The 26,494-nt window shown below is 40.9% G+C and overlaps 1 protein-coding gene across 5 annotated transcripts in view; it reads left to right on the top strand.

Annotated features, from left to right (window-relative positions):
• The first annotated feature begins 10,867 nt into the window (after positions 1-10,867).
• Positions 10,868-26,494, top strand: part of UGDH (UDP-glucose 6-dehydrogenase) — a 32,199-nt gene continuing 16,572 nt past the window's right edge. Inside the window, exons 1-2 of one of the 5 annotated variants that reach the window (XM_025887815.2) lie at positions 10,868-11,165; positions 18,933-19,101. In XM_025887815.2, the coding sequence (XP_025743600.1) occupies positions 18,940-19,101 (162 nt within the window). In that variant the 5' untranslated portion in view covers positions 10,868-11,165; positions 18,933-18,939. Of the gene's footprint in view, positions 11,166-12,057; positions 12,549-15,943; positions 16,072-18,932; positions 19,102-26,494 lie in introns of those variants that run through there. The other 4 variants (XM_025887817.2, XM_073891549.1, XM_073891550.1 and 1 more) reach the window with 4 other exon arrangements.

Genomic DNA, 26,494 nt, shown 5'->3' with positions numbered 1-26,494 from the left:
GGCTCAGTCGGTTGAGTATCCAGCTCTTGATTTCTGTTCAGGTCATGATCTCAGGGTTGTGGGACGGAGCCATGCTTTGGGCTCTGCACTCAGTGGGGAGTCTGCTTGGGATTCTCTCTCTCTCCCTCTCCCTCTGCCCCACCCCCTCTAAAATAAATAAATCTTAAAAAAAATCATATTCCCTTGTATGACACTCTGCTTAGTTCCAGGAAATTTAGGAATGAGAAAAAAATATTTATAATCCCTGAAATACTAGAGGCCTGACCTCTTAAATATTTGGTTCCCATACTGCTCATAACCTCAGACACTCAGGCTGTGTTTTGATGATTAATGGATTTGAATTGCATTATTTTTATTCATTTTGAAGAACTGAGCAGAATCAAAGAGCACATGTACTACAAAGCAGATTCAGCATTATGGAATAAGTCTATGTTGTTTTTTATAAGATTTTATTTATTTATTTGAGAGAGAGAGGGAGAGCACAGAGGGAAAAGCAGACTCCCCGCTGAGCAGAGAGCCCAATGCGGGACTCGATCCTAGGACCCTGAGATCATGACCTGAGCCAAAGGCAGATGCTTAACTGACTGAACCACACAGGCACCCTTCTATGTTGCTTTTAAAGAAATGAATCTGTTGGGATCCCTGGGTGGCTCAGTCGAGTGTCTGGCTGAGATCATGATCTTGGGATTGTGAGATATAGCACCCCACCCCCTGCTCTCTCTTTAAATAAATAATCTTCCTTTTAAAAAAAAATAATCTGTTAGATAGTCACTCATTAATTCAGTGCCAAAGGAAGAAGCACTATATATACAAAAGGCATTACAGACTGAATGTAATTCAGAGAAAGCCTGAATGCAGCTTTCCCTGATAACTAATTAGTATATAAACATTAAACTTTTGAAGTCTGGGTGTCTTAAAGGGGATTCCTTGCAATTAATCCAGCAAGTAGAATTTTGTGGTGACAACATATAGAACAGATACAAATCTGACACCAGAACTCCCAACAAATGGATTAAGATTTATATCCTTGCAAATATGCTTAGCCTTCAATTTTAATCTAACAACCTTTTCTTAGAAACTACATTTTAGTCTGTCCTGTCTCACATCACACCTCTATCAATATCCTCTTTCCCGGAGGGTTTCACTAACAACAGCCTACTGAAAGCTGGTGTTCTCAAGCTTCAAGAATGATTCCATTAGCCAGAGCTAAGTCAGAAAATACGAGGCTTAAAGAAAGCTTAAATAAAGTATAATTAAAAATTATAATTTCTCCATTGAAGAATGGGTAGTAATTTTCTCCCTCCACAACATTAAAGAAATTCTTTTCATTGTGTCACAATAGTTTAAGAACTCGAAAGTCACATCAATAGGTATAAACTGGCAACAGTTAAGGTTGAAAAATTGTAGCAATATTCTTGTAATAAAAATAATCTTGTCGGGGCGCCTGGGTGGTTCAGTCATTGTCTGCCTTCTGCTCAGGTCATGATCCCAGGGTCCTGGGATCGAGCCCCATGTCAGGCTCTCTGCTCGGCAGGGAACCTGCTTCTCCCTCTCCTGCTCCCCCTGCTTGTGTTTCTTCTCTTCGCTGTCTCTGTCAAATAAATAAAATCTTTAAAAAAAAGAATTGGTTATTAACATTTAAAAAATAATCTTGTCATAAATTCCAGTGCTAATCTACAAAAGTATCAGTGATATTGAAAGGGTGTTTTTGTGTGAGATAGTTGACAATTGGTGTTCTTTATCACTTTTTCTGTAATTTTTGTCCAATTCTCAAACTACTATCTTAATTGTAGTGATTGTCTCATGTGCAATAAAAATATGTAATATTGCCAATAGTGTTTAACCTTGGGGAAAAAGTGCTCAAGTAGCTTTGTGTGAGGTGGGCTTAATGTTAAGGTAAAGAATTCATTCAGATCTTTAGCTTTTCTTACATCTAAAAGATAGCATATAGTTTATAGCATATAGCTTATAGTGATTCTCAAACTTTCTGGTTTGGAGACTCCAAAGAATTTTTGTTTATATGTATTGTTATATTTATCAATATATACTGTATCCAAAATTAAAACATTTAAAAGCATTAGGTATTTTAAAATAACAATAAACCCAATACATGTTAATATAAAGGTTTTTATGAAAAAATAGGCATTTTCCAAAATGAAAATTTAGTGAGAAGCGTGGCACTGTTTTACATTTTTGCACATCTCTTTAATAGCTGGCTTAAAAGAAGGCTGGGTTATCTTTTTTTTTAAAGATTTTATTTATTTGAGAGAGAGAGTGGGGAGGGGCAGAGGGAGAGAAAATCTCCAGCCTACCCCACACTGATTGGGGAGCCCCATGCGGGGCTTGATCTCAAGACCCCAAGATCATGACCAAGAGCCAGACACTTAACTGACTGAGCCACCCAGGCGACCCGGGTTATATTTCTACTTCTGCATTCAATATGTTACAACATGTTCCCTTCTTGTGAAACTGTGTGAATACTAGTGTTTGGTAACTAAATGACTAATGGTATTTTGAGCAGACTATACTAAGGAAAACAAGTTATGTGACCCTTGGGCAGCCCACTTAATTCGGAGCATTAGTTTCCTCATTTACTTATCAAATATGGTACTTTACAGAACGCTGAAGTAAAAAGCAAATGAAATGTTTGTAAAAACGTAAAGTCCTAAACGTAAAGTTATGTGAAGGCCCTCACCATCCCAACACACACACATACACATATACATACACATACACACTCTCCCTTTTCAAAACCTTAAGTTGTACAGAAACTCGATATTTGGGAGGTACTTCCATTGAATTTCTATTGGAAAGAATTCACTCTACTAAGAATGGACAATGGCACTTTAGGTCAGAGTCTGGCATAAGAAAAACATTAAAGATTAAAACATTAAAAAGAAGGGCGCCTGAGTGGCTCAGTCTTTAAGCGTCTGCCTTCGGCTCAGGTCATGATCCCAGGGTCCTGGGATCAAGCCCCACATCAGGCTCCCTGCTCAGCGGGGAGCCTGCTTCTCCTTCTCACACTCCCCCTGCTTGTGTTCCCTCTCTTGCTGTGTCTCTCTCTGTCAAATAAATAAAATCTTTAAAAAACAAAAAACAAAAAACAATAAATAGATTGTCACAGTTTCCAATCAAGATTTTAAAATCCTTGAAAAGTAAACTGGAAAGCAAATACATTTTGACTAATAGGTGACTAAATCCATTACCATAAAAGCTAAAGAGCAAACTAATTAGACTAATAGTTCTCAACTTTGGTTGCACTTTGAGAGCTTTAAAAACCTGGTGCTTTGGCTCCACACCTCAGAGATTCTGGTATGGGGTTTGACCTAAGCATCTACAGGTGATTCCAGTGGCAGCTAAGGGTAAGAACTGCTGGCATTAAGAATGCTAAATCTTGGGGCACCTGGGTGGCTCAGTTGGTTAAGCGTCTGACTCTTGATTTCTGCTCAGGTCATGATCTCTGGGTGGTGAGGTTAAGCCCCGTGGTCCAGCCCCTGGCGAGCCCTGTCAACTGACTCTGGGGTCAGTGGGGAGTCTGCTCAAGATTCTCTCTCTCCCTCTGCCTCCCCCTTTCTAAAATAAATAAATCTTTAAAAAAAATGCTAAAGCTTGTGTTTAGTTCTAGAGATGAAAAAACAAAAGGAAAAATTAATTTCCTTTATATTAGATGATTTCTATATATGGGCAGGGAATTAAGTCAAATCTTAAATTCTGCAGTAGAGTTATTTTTTTTTTTTAAGATTTTATTTTATTTGACAGAGAGAGAGACACAGCGAGAGAGGGAACACAAGCAGGGGGAGTGGGAGAGGGAGAAGCAGGCTTCCCGCCGAACAGGGAGCCCGATGCGGGGCTCGATCCCAGGACTCTGGGATCATGACCTGAGCCGAAGGCAGACGCTTAATGACTGAGCCACCCAGGTGCCCCTGCAGTAGAGTTATTTTTAATAATGATATTTCACAGTTTTTCCTGATGCTTAAAAATAATGCTTTTTTATTTTCTCAATTTTTTCTTGTGGGGATGAGGAAGGGAGATGTCATCCTTCTTCATGGATGGCCATAAAAGAAGCCTGTTCAGTTCATGAGAAGGCTCTATGTTAAAAAAAAAAAAAAAAAAAAAAAGGAAGAAGGAAGGAAGGAAAGAAAGAAGAAGGAAGGAAGAGAGAACAAAACATGCCAAGGAAGCAAACACCACTGTTAAGGAATAAAGGTGGGATTATTACTTTGTAAGGGCTTGGATCACAATTGTTTTTTGTTGTTGTTTGTGTTTTTGTTTTAAAGATTTTATTTATTTGACAGAAACACACCGAGAGAGGGAACACAAGCAGGGGGAGTGGGAGAGGGAGAAGCAGGCTTCCCACTGAGCAGGGAGCCCGATGCGGGGCTGGATCCCAGGATCCTGGGACCATGGCCTGAGCCGAAGGCAGACGCTTAACGATGGAGCCACGCAGGCGCCCCGATCACAATTGTTAATAGGATAAATATTCATTCTTCACATAATAGACTACAGCTTGCTTTAGGTATTCAGAACTCAAACTCTTATCTTGTTACTACACTGACTCCTAGAGCAGTGTTTCTCAAATGGCTGTTGTCCACCTGATGTTGTCCTTCTCTGCATTGTCAAAGATAGTTCACACAATACTCACTGGGTCAGTGCTCCAGCCTGAGGGGAGGTGGGGAAGGAAACATGGAGGGCCTACCTGTTCATTTAGGGGTTTGTCCTGGAAGTTGTACATCTCCCTTCCATTCACATTCCATGAGCCCGAACTTGGTAACATGACCATACCTGAAAGAGGCTAGATGTAGTCGATGTTCATCCTGGAAAATACCTGCCCAGTTAAAATTTGGGAATTCTCTTACCAAATAAGTGAAGTGTGGCTGTTGGGGTCAGCTGGCAGTCGCTGCCACAGAGGAAAAACAATACTTAGGTGTTGGCTGTGATGATTTTAAGGTGCATACGACACATCGAAATGGAGCTCTTGAGTAGGTAGTTGGATAGAGACATATAGAGCTAAGTAAGGTTCCATCATGAAGAGAGAAAAATAAAAGCCAACAGAATACAGATAATATTTGAATAATCTCTGGGACTGAATAAAGTTACTTAAAGAGACAGTAAGGCACAGAACAGAAGGAATCCCAGGACTGTGACTCAGGGTACTGCAATATTTAGAGCTCTGGTTTAGAAAGAGGAACCAACACACTGAGAAGGAGCATCCAGTGAGAGAAGAAAACCATGTCTGATAATGATGTCAAATCATGGGGACAGAGAATTGAACATTTTAGCAGAAAAGATTCACTGGTGAGCTTGATAAAAGATGTTTTGGTGGAGTGATGGGGGTGAAAGCCCATCTGGAGTAGTTAAGGAAAGAACTGGGGTTACAGAAGGAGAGAAGTACAAGCAGTTCTTTGGAGGAGTTTTACAATGAATGGGGGCAGAGCAAAGGGGCAGTTACTTGAGTGGGTTTTGAATCTGGGATGAGAGGGAGATGTTCTTACTGTTTTATTGAGTTGGAAGAAAAGATTATCTACAGACTTGTTAAAAGATACCCACAGAACACTCTCTGCCTCCCCACAGTGGTGTCACCTCTTTGTTGGTCTCAGCACCACTATCCTCATGTCTGAAAGGAAGACCCATTGAGATCTACATGTTTTTCCAAGGCTTCCCTCAACCCTGCCTTCCTATACTCTCCCTACACTCATGGCCTCGCTATAATTGGCCTTAGAGATTATCATGATTAATCCAATCACATCCTATACCCCTGTTTTTATTGGTGTTCACTAGAAGTCCAAGACTCCCAGGTCATCACTCAGCCATCCCCCTTAGCTGCTTCAATCTTACACCCTTTCTTATGCCTCAAACATCCTAAACTCAAAGGCCATCAGCAAAAGCCCCATACCTTCACCCTTTTTCTCTGAACATACCCTTCACCAAACTTGGCATCTCCTTATGCACACTGTCTCTCCTGTTGCCCTCTCAAATGGGAGTTGTTGTCTTTTCCAGACCCTATAACCAAAGAATGTCAAGGTAGGGTGAGCTTCTTCCCAGCTTCTCATTTTGGCTGCCAGGCTGTCCTCTCCTTAAACTTTCCAACTCTTTGAAAGCTCCTACTGGCAAAGCATTCCATATGATACTCTATCTTCCAAAGCCATAGACCCCTGGATCACTCCTCAGTTTTACTGGACTTTCTGCCTTTTCAGCACTTTTCCTATTGTGACTCTTGGGGATATCAATATCCAAGTAGACAATTCAATACTCAGTCCCCTCACCACTCCTCCAGCCATCTTGTTTTTCACACAACTGCAGCCACCCACCCCTGTTGGTATATTCTAGACCTGTAATTTCTAACTTTGCTGCTTGTATATTCCTAAAAGAATTGTGAAAAACTATGTATGGTCTTGCACATTTTTTCCTTTTAGATGTACAATTCCCAAAAAAAAATGCAATGCAAAGCAATCTTGATGCTCTCCCCTAATAAAAGTTCATATATATATTCCTCCCACTTCAGTCACTTGCGCAACTAACAATACTGTTGATGTCATTTAATTCTTTTCACTTTATTTGGCCAAAATATACAAGGAGGCAGAAGGGTATCTAAGCCTTGATTTGTATCTTTTCACCTAAATTCACTTGGCTCCATCAGTGAGCAAACCAAGTGGAATCTCTACTCCACGTTCAAAATTACCTCCATCTGTTTTAATACAATTTTTGGGTAAAGACACCTAGTGACAGCAAGAACACAATGCAGAAACTACAAGAGAATTTGCAAGACATTACACAAAACTGGATAGCTTCAAAGCATTAAAACAATCACAATCCCAGCTCCCGTCCAGAGTGCCAGAATCCATGTGATTAAACAGCTTGGAAATTTTGGAGAGTGGCTCTGACTTCAGTCAATGCCTCACACATTTTAAGTTGACATTTAATATGGTCCTATGTATAAGTGAGTATAATTTTGTTAATAAAAAGTATTAAACAGGGGCGCCAGGGTGGTTCAGTCATTAGGCGTCTGCCTTCGGCTCAGGTCATGGTCCCAGGGTCCTGGGATCGAGCCCCACATCAGGCTCTCTGCTCCACGGGAAGCCTGCTTCTCCCTCTCCCACTCCCCCTGCTTGTGTTCCCTTTCTCGCTGTGTCTCTGTCAAATAAATAAACTCTTAAAAAAAACAAAAAGTATTAAACATTGTATAAAATGAAGACTACAAGTGAAAAACATCTCTTAAGATTTGATATAACTAAGTTAAACTATTTTACTGAATAAATCTTGTAAATTTTCTCCATTTCAATTTTATCCAATATTTTTTGAAAATTTTAGTAGTCCTGCAAAATACTCAAGTTGCTTTTTAACTTTTTTATTTATTTTTAAAGATCTTGTTTATTTATTTGACAGAGAGCACAAACAAGGGGAGCGGCAGGCAGAGGGAGAGGGAGAAGCAGGCTCCCTGCCGAGCAGGGAGCCCGATGCGGGACTCGATCCCAGGACCCTGGGATCATGACCCAAGCCGAAGGCAGATGCTAAACCAACTAGCTACCCAGGTGCCCTCAAGTTGCTTTTTTAAAGATTTTATTTATTTATTTGAGAGAGAGAGAGAGAGCACATGCTCAAGAGTGGGGCTGTTGGTGGGGAGGGGATGTGGCAAGGAGCCCGGGGAGGAGCAAAGGGAGAAGGAAGAGGAAAGAATCTAAAGCAAACTCCATGCTGAGCACAATGCGAAGCTCTGTCTCTCGACCCTGAGATCAAGACCTGAGCCAAAACCAAGAGTCAGACACTTACTGACTGAGCCACCCAGGTGCCCCAATACTCAGGTTGCTTTTAAAAGAATCAAGGTCACTAATTTATATGGCATCTTCTGTTTGGAATTCAGAATATCCCAACATAGGCCAACATGTCCTGTTTCTCTGGACTTCAGCCTTAGCAAAAATAAGTATAAAGTGAAGAAAGATGGATTTGAGGTGTCTTTACTAACCACCATAGGGGACTTCCCCCAAACAATAATCCAGTTTACTTCTTTGGTACTCAGAAGTTTACCCCTGGGTAATGGATGGTAGTAGGTTTTACTTGGGTGAAAGGTAAGCCTTTCTTTTATAAAATGGACTAATTTAGCATATTTTAAGCTAGTTAAGATAATTAAGATAATTAAGCATATCAATTTTGGGAAAGAGTACCTGTGGAAGTTGAGGAGCTGGAAATTGATTTCCTTAAATATATCTGTGCAAGGCAAAACTAAAATATATTGTCAGAAATCAGGATAGTGTCACCTTTGGTGTGTGTTGGGGGGTGTGGGGGTGTTGGAGAATATTACCAAAGTCTTACTGCCTTTATTTCCTGATCATCTCTTGAATCCGTCCATTTCTCTGAATCTCCATGGCTACTACACTGGACATGCTATTTCTAATTCTTAATTACTGTAATTAGTTCTGAATTGTTCGCCTCATATTCACTCTTTTTATTCCTGTAACTACCCTCTTCATTTCCCCCAGTTAATTCCCATATTTCCTTTAGGAGTTCAATTATCACAACTTGAGGAAACATCCCTACCTACTATGTTAAATACTCCTATTGTATACTCTCATAAGACTATATATATATCCCACCTTAATAAAGTTGTAATTTTACATTTATCTGTGTGATTGATTGATGTTTCCCCATAGAGTAAAATTTATAAAGGAAGGGAATGTATCATTCTTTACTCAGTTGTATTCCTAGTGACTAGCACGTAGGAAATACTTGGAGAGAAATACTTATTCAGTGAATGAATCGATGTTTTTCAAGTTTGTAGAGGAACCCATGTATAAATTGAAATCGTACATAAAAAAATTGATATATAAAGCAGATTAAACAGATAAAAGTAGAACTGCTCTGATTTGGAGGAAAGGGGAGATATATGTAGGAGACCTAGAGCTCTGTTTTAACCTTCCACTCATCCACTCATTCTCTTTCCTCACAGAGTGACACACCACCAGAGAAACTTAGAGCTCCGTGAAACATAATTTGAAAATAATTGGTATCAAGCAGTTCTCAAGCTTTTTGTTCTCAGGACTCCTTAACACATTTAAAATTTGAAGGCCCAAAAAAGTTTTTTCATGTTGATTATAGATATTGGTATTTACCTTATTAGAAATGAAAATTGACAAATTATGAAAAATACATAAATTCCTTAACACTGACAATAATAAATCCATGACATGAATAAGAATCATAGAAAAGTGGTTTTTATTATGAAGCTAACTATAATAGGTAATTTAAATCTAACTATATGCCAAGTTCAGAAAGATAACTATTATAGCAGTGTATTTGTCACATGTATTGCAATTACTTGTTCACTTATCTCTCCTAATAGCCTGTGAGCTTTGGAAGAACTTGGGCCTTAATCCATTTTGCATCTTTGGTCTCTAGGATAAAGTCTAACACACAATAGGCACTAAATATTTGTTGGACAAATGAATTTACCTGCTTTGAATGTACAAACACCTACATATCATACTTTCTACAATCTATAGCAAACTGTTGAATCAATATTCAACAGTTTTCTTAAAGTTGTCATGATCCTGTCAAGAAAACCATCATCTTGGGGCGGTTGGGTGGCTCGATAGGTTGGGCGTCTGCCTTCCGCTCGGGTTATGATCCCGGTGTCCGGGGATCAGCGGGCATAGGGCTCCCTGCTCACCAGGAGTCTGCTTCTCCCCCTCCTTCCCGCTAGTGCTGTGTCTCACTCTCTCTCTCTCAAATATTTAAAGAAAAAAAAAAAAACCAACATCTCGGGGTGCCTGGTTGGCTCATTCGGAAGAGCATGGGACTCTTGATCTCCTGATGGTGAGTTGGAGCCCCATGTTGAGTGTAGAGATTACTTAAATAAAACTTAAAAAAAAAACCCATCATCTATGAGGTATTTTAATGTGTCTTTATAAACTCCTAATCACGTCCCTCATGACGTATTTAAAAATGTTCTTCAAGTACAGATTATGTAACCTGATGTAATTCTTAATGAGGAACACAAAAAAAGTCATGACTGCTTTTCTCTTAGATCTGAGATTTAAGATGACTTTGGAGAGAAGAAAGAGAACAGAACGGCCCTCCTCATTTAAAAAACAAAACAAAACCAAACGGGCAGCGTCCATACATTGATTTTACTCTTCCTCATACACGGAACTTGTATCTTGCAAACTCTCAGCACAGACAGCCCAGATCCCGAACTTGGCAGGAGTAGCTCTGGAAAATATGTCTGGAGGGCGTGGGTGTCATTTCTCCCCGGGATCAGGGCGGAGGCTCTAACTGGTCCAGTCCTGTCAAGACTCAGCATCCTACGGACGCTAGGCGCCTCCTTCCCAGAAGTGGCGAGGGAAGGGATCTGACTAAACCTTGGGCCGCCGGCCCGCAGGACGTGGCGGGGGCTGGTGGTGGTAAGCCGCCGGGCGGTCTCACCCGCAGGGTCTGGGGGGCCGAAAGACAAGGTCGGCCGTCGGGGCCCCTGGGGAGACCGGAAAGGGGGCCGAGACCTTCCGGTCCCCTCGGGCCGCAGCCGGCCCAGTATCCCCGCAGTCCTAGATTATGGCCGACCTGGCACTCAGGCGGTACCACCTCAGCGCTGACCGTCAGCGGAGGCCGCGACACAGGGAGGGAAGCGGGGCCAGACGACTAGACACGGGCTTCATGCCGGGAGACTATTCCCGGCCTAGCGGCACCTGGAACCCCACCCCGTGGGCCTCAGCCAACTCGCCGCGCACGCAGCTCCGCCCCGTGGCGCTCGCGGTAGGGGCGGGACCGCCGAGCTGGCTCGAGCGGATTCGCCCAGGGTCGGCTAGGGGCGGGGCCTCCTCATCTGGCTACGATTAGCCCCGCCCCGACTCCCCGCCCCTAGGGCCAGCAGGAAATAGGGGCGGGCCCGGGCCTAGGGTGGCGGGAGGAGCAGGGATGTGGCGGAGGGCAGCGTCCTGACGGGCCTGGCTGCGGGGGAATGAAGCCTCCGCCTCCTCGGGCAGAATCCTTTAAATACGGGCTCGAGCCCGGGACTCTGGGTGCTGTGCTTGGCAGCCTGAAGGAGGGGCGTACGGCGAGGGGAGGTCAGGCGGAGCAGGACGAGAGCGCAGAAGCTGCTGCAGCGCGGCGGGTAGCGAGGAACTGTCCGAGAGGTCGGAATAGGAGCGGCCGCTGCGCTCGGTGCCTGGAAGTGGGTAAGCGCCTTTCTGGAGCTGGCCCTGCCGCCCCTTTGGGAAGGTCCCGGGTCCCGGTGGGATGTGCGGGGAGCGGGGCGGGGGAGTGCGCGCTGCTCCCGGTTGCGCTCTGCGCTCGGTCAGGGGCTCCCAGTCTCAGGAGCCTGGTCTCCTCCTTTGGCCTCTGGGCGGGAATCGCCTTTTGGTCCGCTGCCCCGAGAATGGGATAGCTTGAGCTTTTTATTCTCCCCTCGCGAGTCTTCCAGCCACTTCTCTTTCTTCTTTTTCTCACTTTCTGACTTGAAACAAATGAGATTTTCCCAGGAAGCCGAACGTCCACCGAAGGAAGCGGTCCTCTGGTTAGGGACCCCATTTTGGTCTCAGAGTCCTGGTCTTTTGTTTGTGTTTGGTCTGCTAACCTGGAGAGCTGCTGCCTTCCTCCTGTCACTAACCACCCTTCTTAAGAAACTAAAGAGAAAACGGAGCCAGAAAGCCCTTGAGGGCGAAATCCTGACATTCTATCGTGACATCTGTACGGGCTGTCCTGGAATCCATTGTTGACTGCCACACCATGTAATTGCTTTATTTCATGTCAGGGAAGGCCTTTCTTGGGTACTTCAGAAGATGTTTGTGTGAGACCTTGAAAAATCATACTTCTTGGGGCGCCCGGGTGGCTCAGTCGGTTAAGCGCCTGCCTTGGCTCAGGTCATGATCTCAGGGTCCTAGGATCGAGCCCCGCATCGGGCTCCCTGCTCAGTGGGGAATCTGTTTCTCCCTCTGCCTCTGCCCCTGCTTGTGCTCTCTCTCTCAAATGAATAAATAATCTTTAAAAAAGAAAAGAAACAAGAAAAATCATACTTCTTATATATAGGAAGATAACTGAGCAGTCTTGAAAATTGGTTTATTGAAAAGAAGGATTCACTGGTAGGGAGCTTTTTACAGATATAGAGGAGTAGCTGTCCATTGACTGCCCTCAAAGACACAGTGAGTCTTTGAGTTTCTTCAAATCCCCTATGAAATGGAGAACAGTAGTCTAGTCTGTTTCTTCAGGGGGATTCTGGAAATGAAAGAGCTTACTGTCTGCTCTGAGATGTGCTTGTTAGTACCCAGCATCTAGTTAAGGTAAGTGGTAGACAAACCTGATTGAAAGGATCTCATTTCTTCTCCCATTGCTGTACTCCTTTCTCAAACATTAAGTATGTAACTAATGAGCATACTTCATCTTCCTTCTTATTTACATGGCTTTATATGATGCCCTTTAGATATAACATTAACAGTGCCTTTCTCACTGATAAAATATTTTTCCCCGGGTCAGGCATCTGTTAGTATTTAATTTTTGGAAATGACTGTGATGATGTGTGAAGTTGATGTATCCAACTACAACGTCCATTGCCTTAGCTACTGGTAATTATGCCGAGTATACTGAAGAGGGGTGGGGATGGATGGATTATATTCAGCTTAGATTGTAATAGGACCTTCAATATTTGTTAGCCACATCAAGGTTGAAATATTGATCTGAATTTATAAAATTTTAGATGAAGGGTAGTTTTGAAACAGTCTGGGTTATTGAGATTTTCCCAAAATACAGAGGTAAAAACTCATTTCAAACTGACACACTCAGTAAGCAGACATTCCCATTTCCCTGACAGCACAACAGAAGATCAGAAGGTACATAAAAGTAGAAATGGAATATGGAATCAGAAGACATCTGTGTCAGGGAAAGTATATTACTAACACTAATGCTGTATCAAACTCCATAATAAAGATTGAAGATTTTATTGAAACTTGCAAGTGACAATTTATTGGGACTTGCACAGTTCTTCAGTAATTTTCCCATTGTCATCTACAAGCCATGCTTCATGTGAAATAGCACCACAGGGACACCCCAAAACACATGTAAGTCTGTAATATAGGTCTATCAATAGTTTACCTAGCTGCTGTATGTAAGGCAAGCTGAATACAGCCTGGTGATCAAGGTGGATAAGAAGTATCTCTGAAAGGGCGCCTGGGTGGCTCAGTTGGTTGACTGACTGCCTTCGGCTCAGGTCATGATCCTGGAGTCCCGGGATCAAGTCCCATATCGGAGCTCTGTGCTCAGTGGGGAGTCTGCTTCTCCCTCTGACCCTCCCCCCTCTCATGCTCTCTCTCTGTCTCACTCTTTCTCTCTCAAATAAATAAAATCTTTGAAGAAAAAAAAAGTATCTCTGGAAAGACATGCCAAAGTTCTACATAAAAAAGAAAGGCTGATAGTATTCTGGACAATTTCAGCAAAAATACAGTGATCAGCCATCTGAGCTAAAGATATTCAAATAACAGTCTTCATCTCAAACAGGCCTTTATGGAGAGTTACTCATTCATTCAATTAGTATTTATTGAGAACCTACTATTCTAAGTGCTGAGGTAACATCAACAGATAAGAGCTGTTAGCCTGGGAGCACCTTATTAAATTATGAACTCCTTGAACCCAAGAGTTGCATTGTGTAGACATTCAATCTATGTTTATATAAGAATGTTGTAACCTCTTGGCTCTGGGATTCAATGGTAACCCTGGAAGATCCTCTGGTCCAAAAATACTTTGAAATTTTACTTTTTAGGTGTTCCAGATATACTGGTTGTAATTAGAGAGGTTGGCTAGCTGTTTAGTAAGGGGGTTACATTGTGATAATTCTTTAGGTTCATCACAGTTCAGAACTTCATCTTCAGCCTTGCAGATCTGGAAGGTAGATTTTTTTTTTTTTTCCTTCATGGGCCCACGGTTAATGAGACTTTAGATATTAACTTAAAATGATTAAACTCGTAAGAGATTAATGGCTACATTAGAATGAAACTTTGATATTATAGTAGGGAAATTTTATTGCAGTACCTGTAATACTTATATCTCAAATCTGAGTCATTCCTTTCTATTATGATTCCTGGGAATCTGAATTCATAAGGGAGAGTGGAATCATCGCAAAGAATCTTCGGAGAACATGCCATCTGAGCATTGGGAAAGCCTATTCTTACCCCACCTCTCTGAAACCAGAACACTTTTTTTTTTTTTAAGATTTTATTTATTCATTTGAGATAGAGACAGAGAGAGTACAAGCAGGGGGAGAGGCAGAGGGAGAGGGAGAAGCAGGCTCCCCACTGAGCTGAGAGCTGGGCGCTGGGCGCAGGGCTCGATCCCAGGACCTGGAGATCATGAACTGAGCCGAAGGCAGACGCTTAACCATCTGAGCCACCCAGGGGCCCCAACCAGAACACTTACGATTTCCAGATTCTGTGTCACTCTTCTCTAGACAGCGCTGAAGTAAACACATCATTTTTGTTCTTAACTCCCTCTTTCCGGGCTACAAGTTGATCCTCCCTTTTTTCTTCCCCTCCCTTTTAGCTACACAAATGCTATTGATTGTTATGGTTACTTTCAATTATGTTACCTTATTTTATTTTATTTTTTTAAGATTTTATTTTTGTGAGAGAGCGGGTGAGCGAGCACTAGCAGGGGGGAGGGGCAGGCAGAGGGAGAAGCAGACCCCTACTGAGCACGGAGCCTGATGTGGGGATTGATCCCAGGACCCCAAGATCATGACCTGAGCAGAAGACAGATACTTAACCTACTGAGCCACCCGGGAGCCCATGCTACCTTAAGTTATTAAATAATAGCCTCCTGAATTGTCATAGACATGCTTCCCTGAAAGGGGCATTTGAGACCCTTTAAATTCATTTCCACTCTACAAGACAGTTATTACCTCTTACCACTTCTTAATACCCATATCTTTATCCAAGTAGGCTGATCTTTACTTCTTTGGACTCATTTCTGTTTATGAGTCCTTACTTACTCCTTCCTCCCCCCAATCTGGAATGCTCTCCCCCACCTACCTTTTCTTTCTATATCCTACTTATTCTTCAGGCCAAGCTTAGATTCTACATTTCCCTTGTTTTAGATACCTTCTTATTTGTTTTCCCTCTGGACTTTCATACTCATTTTGTCATTTGATTGATTATACTGCCTTATATGTTACTTGGGTGTGCTAACTCCTTTTCATCTTTTTTTAAGATTTTATTTATTTATTTATTTGAGAGAGGGGAAGAGAGAGAATCACAAGCAGACTCTGCACTGAGTGAGCATGGAGCCCGACAAGGGGCTCCATCTCACAACCCTGAGATCATGAACGTAACCGACTGAGCCATTCAGGCACTTCTCCTTTTCTTTTTTAATTTTTTTAAAAGATTTTTATTTATTTATTGAGAGAGAGAGAATGGTAGAGAGAGAGCATGAGAGGGAAGAAGGTCAGAGGGAGAAGCAGACTCCCCGCTGAGCGGGGAGCCCGATGCGGGACTCGATCCTGGGACTCCAGGATCGTGACCTGAGCCGAAGGCAGTCACTTAACCAACTGAGCCACCCAGGCGCCTAAGGTACTCCTCCTTTTCATCTTTTAAGTCAGCCTACAAGTCACTTTCTCAGAGAGTCCTTCTTTAACTGCCCTATCTACAGTAGTTCTTTCCCCATAGACAGTCTGTCCCTCTCCACCTACATGTTTATTTCCTTTATATGGAATGTATCACAGCTACCATTATTTTGTTTTGCGTTTTCCCACTAGAATATAACTCTGTAAGAGTAGGAACTGTACCTGTCATGTTTACTATTGTATCCACAGTACCTAGAACATTAGTGGCTGTAACATAGTAGGGTGTTTAATAAATGTTTTTCAATTGAATTTTTCCCTAAGTAAATTGTTAAATTCTTGAGTGTGAGGACCTATATCTATGGCCAGAATCTCTGCTGTGCCCACAGGTAGACCCTTAAATTGGGAATATTAATTTTTCATGAAAGTGAACAAGGGACTAGGCCTGAAGCAGTTGAAGTAATTTTTCTGACATCCGATGCCAAGCCCTTTCTACTGTAGAGGTGGGGAGATCAGCAGCAAATGCTGGAGACACATCTATGGTAAGCCTCCTCCAGGCTCAACTGTCCCCCAGGTGGGAGCTTTTCAGAACATTCTCCTGAGCTTTAGTTGCTTGGCAATCCCAGTGCAGTCCTTTCCTCCTAGCAGTGTCTCTTTCTCCTTGTGTATAGGGCACTTGAAGCCTGGAGAGTAGTAAGTCAGAACTGAAGTGTAGAAGAAGGGTGAAGAAATGAAAGATGAATGGTTGCCAAAATAAATTTTGTTAGGCTTAGTATTTTTGCAGTGGTGAATTTTGGAACCCTAAAAGTTTAATAGGAATACCATGTTTGTGTGGCTTCACAGGTGATAGATATTAGGGAACTCTTAACCCATTTATTTAGGTTATTAAAGAGAGACTCTACCCAGGGCATATGGCTGGCTCAGCTGGTAAAGCATGCGTCTCTTGGTCTCAGGGTCATGAGTTCAAGCCCCACGTTGGGCATGGGGCCTACTTCAAAAAATAAGTAATTAGAGAGGATCTACCAGATTTAGCATGGTTTTAATATTTCCTGGTAAGTACATCCACACAATGGAATACAGTGTAACTGTTTCTAAAAGGGAGAGAGTTTTACCGGAAACAGAAAAAAATAAAAATAAAAAGAGAGAGCAAGAGAGAGGGAAATAGGTCTTAAGAATACATTAAGTGAAAAAAGCCGATTGTTGATAATAAATTATAGTATTCTACCTATTGGATTTAGAAAGAATGGATTATTAAGATATATACATGTATTTACTTGTACTTTATTGGAAACACTGGAAGGATACACAAGTAACTAATAAAAGGGTTGCTTGTGGAAGCAAAGTAGTGGGTAGTCAAGAGATAAGGATGGGGTAGACTTGAGGCTTCTTACTGTATACTTTGTTATACAGATTTAATTTTGAACCATATGAATTTATTACCTATTCAAAACAAAAAATAAATTTTATTTTATTTTATTGTTTTTAAAGATTTTATTTATTTATTGGACAGAGAGTGAGAGAGCACAAGCAGGAGGAGCAGCAGAGGGAGAGGGAGAAGCAGGCTCCCCGCTGAGCAGGGAGCCTGATGCGGGACTCGATCCCAGGACCCTGGGATCATGACCTGAGCCGAAGGCAGATGCTTAACTGACTGAGGCACCCAGGAGTCCCACAAAAACTAAATTTTCAAAATTTCTTTGTATATATATCACTGAGAATATTGCTCTCTTTTGTAGAATCAATAGATTCCAAATTTTGCTCATATTTACTGTTTTACCAAATTTTTTTTTTTTATAAAGTTTCTGGGGTCATTAGACTTTGAATTGATATCTGCTAAACATGGCCACTGAAGATTGATTCATAAGCTGACTTACTTGTTTCCTAACACAGACCAGGATACTTGTATGGGTTATTCAGCTTATTTTCTTCCAGTAGTAAAGTCTACCCAGAAAACCAGTGATTAGAACATTGTTTGATTAATACAGATTAAAACTTAAGGGAACTGGATCATCTTAATTATGTGGCTTGTGTATCTTTTCTCACAATAGGGTTGTACTCGCCAGGCATTATACCTTCTCTGACCCATGCAGGAGTATACTAACAAGTACTTAAACTCTTTGATTACCATTTTCCTTCTCTTTGGAATCCATGAATGGGTTAGATTAGATGATGTCCGAGGTCGGTCTTGGTAAGGACTAAAATTCTAAGAATCTCATCAGTTTGACAGTTCTAGTTCTCATTATAATGAATAAACTGACATTCATATATATATATCAGTACCTTGTCATTTGGATTAGTGTGAATCATTTCATCCAAATGGCTTTTGAAAACCCATCAAAATCTGTGTAACAGCTTTGCTAAATACAGAAATCACTTTCCTTTAGCCATCTCATAGTTTCTGATTAAAGTTGAAATGGAGTTTAAGATCATTGTCAAGTACCTAAAAATAAACTGCTGAAGCCAAATTGTATAGGGAATATAATCACAGAGGCCACTTCTGGACTTTCAAACTAGTCTTATTATCTGTCGTGTTAGTCTAAACCTGCCATAAGGCTGACCTTTGTAAACCAGCATTTATTTAAGCAAGAATTGCACTGGTTGTTCACCCTTGAGTTTTTCCTCACCAGTCAAAGTTATCCTAGTGGTCTGGGAGACCTAAGTATGGTTTTATTTTGCTTCTTGAATTTTTGAATATTAGATCATTATAATCTTTGTGACACTTCTTCAGTAATACCAGTTACTTTTTTTTTGTCCATGTTTTATGTTAGCGCGGCCGAGAACGGACATTCCAATTGGAATATTATATATTATCGCTCTTTTAATAATTTTTTTAAAAGATTTTATTTATTTATTTGACAGAGAGACATAGCCAGAGAGGGAACACAAGCAGGGGGAGTGGGAGAGGGAGAAGCAGGCTTCCCGCCAAGCAGGGAGCCCAATGAGGGGCTCCATCCCAGGACCCTGGGATCATGACCTGAGCCGAAGGCAGACACTTAACCTACTGAGCCACCCAGGCGCCCCTCTTTCAATAATTCCTTTTCAAATTTTATTTATTTATTTATTTTTTAAAGATTTTGTTTATTTGACAGAGAGATACACAGTGAGAGAAGGAACACAAGCAGGGGGTAGTGGGAGAGGGAGAAGCAGGCTTCCCGCGGAGCAGGGAGCCCGATGCGGGGCTCAATCCCAGGACCCCGGGATCATGACCTGAACCGAAGGCAGATGCTTAACGACTGAGCCACCCAGGCGCCCCTCTTTTAATAATTCTTAATGAGTATGAATGCAGGCAATCTTTCCAGATTATCTGTCACCTTGACAGTTTTTATAAAGCATGATAAATGTGCAATGTGATTTCTTTAAATTTTCTGTTTTCAATAGTAGAATAGTCTTACTGCTTTCCTTCTAGTTTAATCATGTTTGAAATTAAGAAGATCTGTTGCATTGGTGCGGGCTATGTTGGAGGACCTACATGTAGTGTCATTGCTCATATGTGCCCTGAAATCAGGGTAACAGTTGTTGATGTCAATGAATCAAGAATCAATGCATGGAACTCTCCTACACTCCCTATTTATGAGGTAAACCATTTTAAACAGCTCTTTGTTCTTATGTCTTTTGTTTTCTGTTTTTGTTAAATAAATTGCTATTAATGTAAAAATCTGTGACTGCAACTGAAAAGGAATTAAATGAGAAATCTAGATACACAATGTTGTGGACATCACATTTATAATTATGTCAAGTATGCCCAAGGAAAATGACTGGGAAGAAATATATTAGAATATTAATAATGGTTGTATTAGTGCAGTGAGAATATGGGTAATTTTTTCTCTTCTCTGTTTTCTACTTTTGTTAATATGGTTACCATATTGTACTAGTAAAATATTAGAAAGGTATTCTGTACAAAGAAAATAATAAAACTGTGGATGTTTATAATACTAATTCATATAAGTCCATTATATTTGGGGGTAATTGTACTGTACTTATAGCAGGTAAACCATGAGTGGATAAATGATGTCTTTTATATCTAGTGCTTAGTATCACAAATTTGTTTAATTAGAATTTGAAAATTGCTGTGAATTTAGATAATATATAGTTAGGAAAATATGCTTCCAGCTATTTTATTAAGATATGTGGATCCCATTTTGAAAAATTTCACTATAAAATGAGTTCATGATATTATGCTTTTGAAACCCAACAGAGAAGCCTTTGAAAATTTGTGTTGTTTTTTTTTTTTTTCCAACATTAATATATTCTTATTTTTTTTCCTTTGGGAAAGCCTTGTTATTTGTAAGACTGTTATCAACCATAGTCTCTCTCTCTTTCTTTCTTTCTAAGATTTATTTATTTTAGAGAGAGAGTGTGAGCAAGGGGAGGGACAGAGAGAGAGGGAGAGAAACTCAAGCAGTCTCCCCACTGAGCAGGGAGCCTGATCAGGGCTCCATCTCACCACCCTGAGATCATGACCTGAGCCAAAATCAAGAGTCGGTTGCTTAATCAGTTTTTAAATGTGTTAGTCCTTTGGAAGGGAAGTCTCAACCAGTTTTATAGGTATATGAAATATAGAAATCCATGAAAAAGCACCCACAGAGTAGTAGCTACCCAACATCATGGATATATTCCTCTCTGAATCAGACTTTGAATTAAAAAAAAAAAATCTCTCTGTGTGTGTGGTAGCTTCTGTTTGTGCTTTACCCTTTCTTTTTCTACCAGATGAGCTATCCATAATAGTTCTTTAAAGATATTTATTTATTTATGTATGTATTTATTTATTTGCGAGGGACAGAGCGGTGGGAGGGGCAGTGAGGGAGGGAGAGAGACAAGCAGACTCTGCACTGTGGAGTCCAGTGCAGTCCCTGTCCCATGACCCTGAGATCGTGACTCTAGCCAAAACCAAGAGTCTGTTGCTTCACTGACTGAGCCACCCAGGCACCCCCCAACCCCATAATAGTTCTTTAAATTACTTTAGTGCTATAGCATTTATTTTCCTGTTATAACATTACTACTAGATTTGGTTTTGGAGAATTAAAATTTTTTTGGAAAGATAACTTAATAAAAGTTTTATAAAAGGGCTGCATGTCATCTGAAATCCTGTAAGCCATATTTATATCCAATCATTCAGTAACTAATTCTGCCAGCAGTGTACTCTAGTCTTCAGAAACAAAGGACACTTATCAGAATGGCTAAAATTATTACTACTGACAATACTAAATGTTAGCAAGGATTTAGAGCAATTGGAATTTTACACAGTGCTGCCAGAATGTAGTCTGGTATAGCCACTTTCAAAAAAGTGCTCGGCGGTATCTACTGAAGCTGAAAATCTGTGTAGTCTGATCCAGCAATTCCACTTGTAGGTATATATCCAACAGAAATGCATACCTATGTGCACCAAAAGACAGGTATTAACAGTACTATTCATAGTAGACTTAAATAGGAAACAACCTAAATGTTAATCAGCATTGGAATGGATACATAAATTATAGCATAATCCTGCAATGAAATTCTATACTGCATTGAAAATCAATGAAACTACTCCGACATGCAAGAATTTGGTTAAATTCTCCCCAAAATAATGTGCTATCAGACATAAAGTAGTACATATTGTATAATTCTACTTGTATAAAGTTCAAATATAAGCAAATTGATCTCTGATGATAGAATTCAGCATGATGTTAATTTGAGCCATGGTAGTGACTTAGAGAGGGCAAACTGCAGGTTCTGATTTACGGTTAATATTCTAATTCTTATTACAGATAGTGGTTACACAAGTGTGTTCACTTTTGAAAATTGAGCTACATACTTTTCTATATTAATGTATATGCAATTTTATATATTTTTGTTTTATTTCAATAAAAATTAGCTTAAAAACAAAAAACAGAGGTACCCTGAGTTGGAAAAAAGGCAAACTAAGGGCACCTGAATGGCTCAGTGGGTTGAGTGTCTGACTCTTGGTTTTGGCTCAGGTCATGAGCCTGAGCTCAGTGGTGAGACTGAGCCCAGAGTGGGGGAGTCTGCTTGAAGATTCTCTCCCACTGCCCCTCCCCCCACTCACATGTGCACTCACGCTCGCGTGCTCTCTCTCTCTCCCTAAAATAAATAAATCTTAAAAAATACAAACTATAGGGGCACCTGGGTGGCTCAGTCGTTGGGCATCTGCCTTCGGCTCTTGTCGTGATCCCAGGGTCCTGGGATCGAGCCCCGTATCGGGCTCCCTGCTCCGCGGGAAGTCTGCTTCTCCCTCTCCCACTCCCCCTTGCTTGTGTTCCCTCTCTCGCTGTCTCTCTCCGTCAAATAAATAAATAAGTAAATAAAGACTTTATTAACCTGGGTGGCTCAGTTGGTTAAGCGGCTGCCTTCGGCTCAGGTCATGATCCTGGAGTCCCGGGATCGAGTCCCGCATCGGGCTCTCTGCTCAGCGGGGAGTCTGCTTCTCCCTCTGACCTTCTTCCCTCTCGTGCTGTCTCTCACTCTCTCTTTCTCAAATAAATAAATAAAATCTTTAAAAAAAACTAATTTAAAAAAAAGACTTTATTAATCAAATAAAAGCCATACCATATTTAAAAAAATACAAACTATAATGTATTGGAATTAGACATTTTTCTTGGAGAAAACAAAAAAATCAATTGGCCAGGCATGTTCCCTGGCCAGATTCTTATTGTTGGTATTACTATTTACATTGATTGACATCTGAAACTCTTCTTGCTAAGACTTCAGTGTTTTATTTTATTTATTTATTTTTTAAAAGATTTTGTTTATTTATTTGACGGAGAGAGACACAGAGAGAGAGGGAACACAAGCAGGGGGAGTGGGAGAGGGAGAAGCAGGCTTCTCCTGGATCAGGGGGCCCGATGCAGGGCTGGATCCCAGGACCTGGGATCATGACCTGAGCCGAAGGCAGGTGCTTAACGACTGAGCCACCCAAGCTCCACCTAAGACTTCAGTGCTTTAAATTTAAGATAGTATGTTCTACATTGACATTGAATCCAGCTGGGATATATAGTTAGATTGAGAAAGTTAAGATCTAAAATAATTTCTTTTCCATATCATACTTGTTTTTTCTCAATAACCTATCTTTTATAAACAAAGAAACAGAAGTGTTATATTTCATACTTTTATTTCATAAATGAATTTTTTCTTCTTTAAATCTCTTTATAAAGAATATAAAAGATTTGAAAGTCTAGCTGGCACTGTCCTCATTAGAGTCAATGTCTGAGTTTTCAAAACCCTGACATCTCATAATTGTATTGGCTTTATTTAATGGTTATAACTTATTTTTATCTCTCTCTCTTGTGCACGTGCTGTCTTTTTTTTTTAAATAAGTAATCTCTATACCCCACATGGGGCTTAAACTCACAACCCCCAAATTAAGAGTGGCATGCTCTTCCAGCCGAGCCAGCCAGGTGCCCCTATCTCATTTTTAATATGTTAATTCCAGGAAATTAGATAAACCATAAGCAGCTATTTTAGTTTTGCACTATTTAGTGTAGCCTACAAAAGAAATGAAATCTTTTTCCAAAACCCACTGGCTTTGGAGGTTAAAAACATGGCACTCGTACTTTAAAATTCTAGAAGGAATCATCTTAGTAAGTAGAATGATTTTCCTCTTAGCAAGTAAATGACTTTAGGCTTATAATTTTCCTGTGTCTTTCTTAGACATCAGTTAAGAGAAGCCTGCTTAGGGGCGCCTGGGTGCCCTAAATTGGTGAAGTCACCAATTACATAGAGAAGGAAAGGTCAAAATGTAAGAAGGGGCTAATTGATGGAATAAAGTCCAGAAAGAGAGTGAAAGGATGGAATCAAAAGCACAAGGATTGGCCTTGAAAGCCTCTTCCTTGGAGACTGGAGGAAAGTAAACAAGAATGGATAAAGATATGGGCAGTTTTGTTTGTGGGGACATGAAAGAAAGGTGACTGACATATTGGCAATTTCAATTGTCTGTTAGTAAGAGGTGAGATATTTTGAAGAAGATAGAAGGGGTCATGTTGGGTCAAGGACTTGCAAATAGTGGAGGTGCAGAGCAATAATCTCAGAATAGAGAGGACAAAGTAAAAGATTATCGGGTCACATTGAAAACCCAGCTAGGAGTCCCTGGGTAGCACAGTTAAGCATCTGCCTTCGGCTCAGGTCGTGATCTCCAGGTCCTGGGATCGAGCCCCACATCAGGCTCCCTGCTCAGCAGAGAGTCTGCTTCTCCCTTTGCCTCTGCCCCTCCTCACTCACTGCTTGTGATTTCTCTCTCTCTCTCTCTCTCTCAAATAAATAAATAAATAAATAAATAAAATCTTTAAAAAAAAGAAAGAAAACCCAGTTAAATATACTTAGGGTCCATGAGCTTGTTTATTGTGGTTCTTTCTAATTCAATATGTTTATATTTTATGGGCCAAAAGTAGATGAATAAAAAAATGGTCATTTTTACTGCTGGAAAAGGAAATAGTAATGATCATCAGATAAAATATGGTGACAAGATACTTAAGTGTTTACTCAGAAAATAGTATAGTAGAAAGTGTTAATATTTAACAATTAAAATATTTTATTTTGTATTGCCATATTTTTTGAACAGTCACTGCTTTTCTTTTTTTTTTAAAGATTTATTTATTTATTTGACAGAGAGAGAGACACACAGTGAAAGAGGGAACACAGCAGTGGGAGTGGGAAAGGGAGAGGGAGAAGCAGGCTTCCCGCGGAGCAGGGAGCCCGATGCGGGGCTCGATCCCAGGACCCTGGGATCATGACCTGAGCCGAAGGCAGATGCTTACTGAGCCACCCAGGCGCCCGTCACTGCTTTTCTTGTTAACTTTGTAACAATAGCTACTTTTTAAAAAGTAAAATGGATAATTTGCTTTACTTTTTCTGAATTAAAATGAATGATAATTTTACCCTGTGAAAGGATTTGAGTTCTTCCATAAAAAGTATCCTATAAATTCTCAATACTAATTGTGATAATTACATAATGAATTTAATAAGAGGTAGAACCTATATTATTAACTACTTCTGCATCAGTTTTGGAGATCTACAAATATCCCATTGATTTTAACAGAATAATATAGTTGTTTGTTTTGAGGTATTATTAAGGCTTAGTTAGTATAAATCCTGCATTGCTCTGATTTTAGGTTACTTTAAATATTAGGGGATTATATATAAGACTAAATTCAGTCTTCTCTGCAAAATCCCTACTCCATAATCTTTTACTCTCATTTTCTAGAACCAAGGAAATGGTTTCTATGACCCATGGGCTCCCTCTCCCTCTGCCCCCCCCGACATGTGCTCTCTCTCTCTCTCTCTACCTTATCTCTCTCTCTTTCAAATAAATAAATAAAATCTTGAAAAAAAAAAGATAATGGGGCGCCTGGGTGGCTCAGTCATTAAGCGTCTGCCTTCGGCTCAGGTCATGATCCCAGGGTCCTGGGATTGAGCCCTGCATCAGGCTCTCTGCTCTGCGGGAAGCCTGCTTCTCCCTCTCCCACTCCCCCTGCTTGTGTTCCTTCTCTTGCTGTGTGTCTCTGTCAAATAAATAAATAAAATCTTGAAAAAAAGATAATAGGGGCGCCTGGGTGGCTCAGTCATTAAGCGTCTGCCTTCAGCTCAGGTCGTGATCCCGGGGTCCTGGGATCGAGCCCCACTTTGGGCTCCCTGCTCGGCAGAGAACCTGCTTCTCCATCTCCTGCTCCCCCTGCTTATGTTCCTTCTCTCACTGTCTCTCTCTTTGTCAAATAAATAAAATCTTTCTAAAAAAAAAAAGATAATTATTTTAAAAACATAAGCATGTCACCTGGGGCACCTGGGTAGCTCAGTTGGTTAAGCATCTAACTCTTGATTTCCACTCAGGTCATGATCTCAGGGTTGTGAGATCAAGCCCCACTTTGGGCTCTGCACTCTGCATGGAGTCTGCTGGAGATTGTTTCTCTCCTTCTCCCTGTGCCCCTCCCCCTGCTTGCTTGCTCTCCTGTGTTCTTTCTCTCTGAATAAATAAATAAAGTCTTAAAAAAAAAAAGTAAACATGTCACCATTGTTACTACTACAAATTTTAAGAATAGTTTCTTTATATCAAGAATTCTTATACGGGTCCTTCTTCCCGTAGTTTATTTAAATCAACATCCAAGTAAGATCCATAAACTGCAATAGATTTTTATCACTTGTGTCTTTTAAGACCATAGTATTTTAGGGTGCCTGGGTGGCTCAGTTGTTAAGCGTCTGCCTTCGGCTCCTGTTATGATCCTGGGGTCTTGGGATCGAGCCCCGCATCAGGAAGCCTGCTTCTCCCTCTCCCACTCCCCCTGCTTGTATTCCCTCTCTCGCTGTGTCTCTCTGTCAGATAAATAAATGAAATCTTTAAAAAAAAAAAAAGACCATAGTATTTTAATCTCTCTTTCTCTCTGTTTTTCTCTTCAGTTTATTTGTTGAAGAAACTAGGTTGTTTATCCTATAGAAATTCTCAGTCTGGGTTTTGCTGATTGTACTGATCTAAGCAGATTTATCTTTTATTTGTTTAAAAGATTTTATTTAGTTATTTATTTATTTGAAAGAGAGAGCACAAGCAGGAGGCAGAGGCAGAGGGAGAGGGAGAAGCAGACTCCCTGCCGAGCAAGGAGTCCGATGCAGAACTCGATCCCAGGACCCTGGGAATCATGACCTGAGCCAAAGGCAGGTGCTTAACCGACTGAGCCACCCAGGTGCCCTGATCTAAGCAGATTTAGATCTGATTTTTTTTTTCTTGTCTTCCCTCCCTCCATCCTTCCCTTCCTTCCTTTCTTTCTTTGGCAAGGATACTTAGGTGGTTTTGTACAGCTCAATATTCTTTTTTTTTTTTTTAAGATTTTATTTATTTATTTATTTGAGAGAGCGAGAATGAGAGAGAGAGAGAGAGCACATGAGAGGGGGGAGGGTCAGAGGGAGAAGCAGACTCCCTGCTGAGCAGCAGGGAGCCGATGCGGGACTCGATCCCAGGACTCCAGGGTCATGACCTGAGCCAAAGGC

This window comes from Callorhinus ursinus, unplaced genomic scaffold (assembly GCF_003265705.2).
Source record: "Callorhinus ursinus isolate GAN/ISIS: 27379988/994484 unplaced genomic scaffold, GSC_fseal_2.0 scaffold4, whole genome shotgun sequence".
NCBI lineage: Eukaryota > Metazoa > Chordata > Mammalia > Carnivora > Otariidae > Callorhinus > Callorhinus ursinus.
This window is presented reverse-complemented; position numbering and strand designations above follow the sequence as displayed.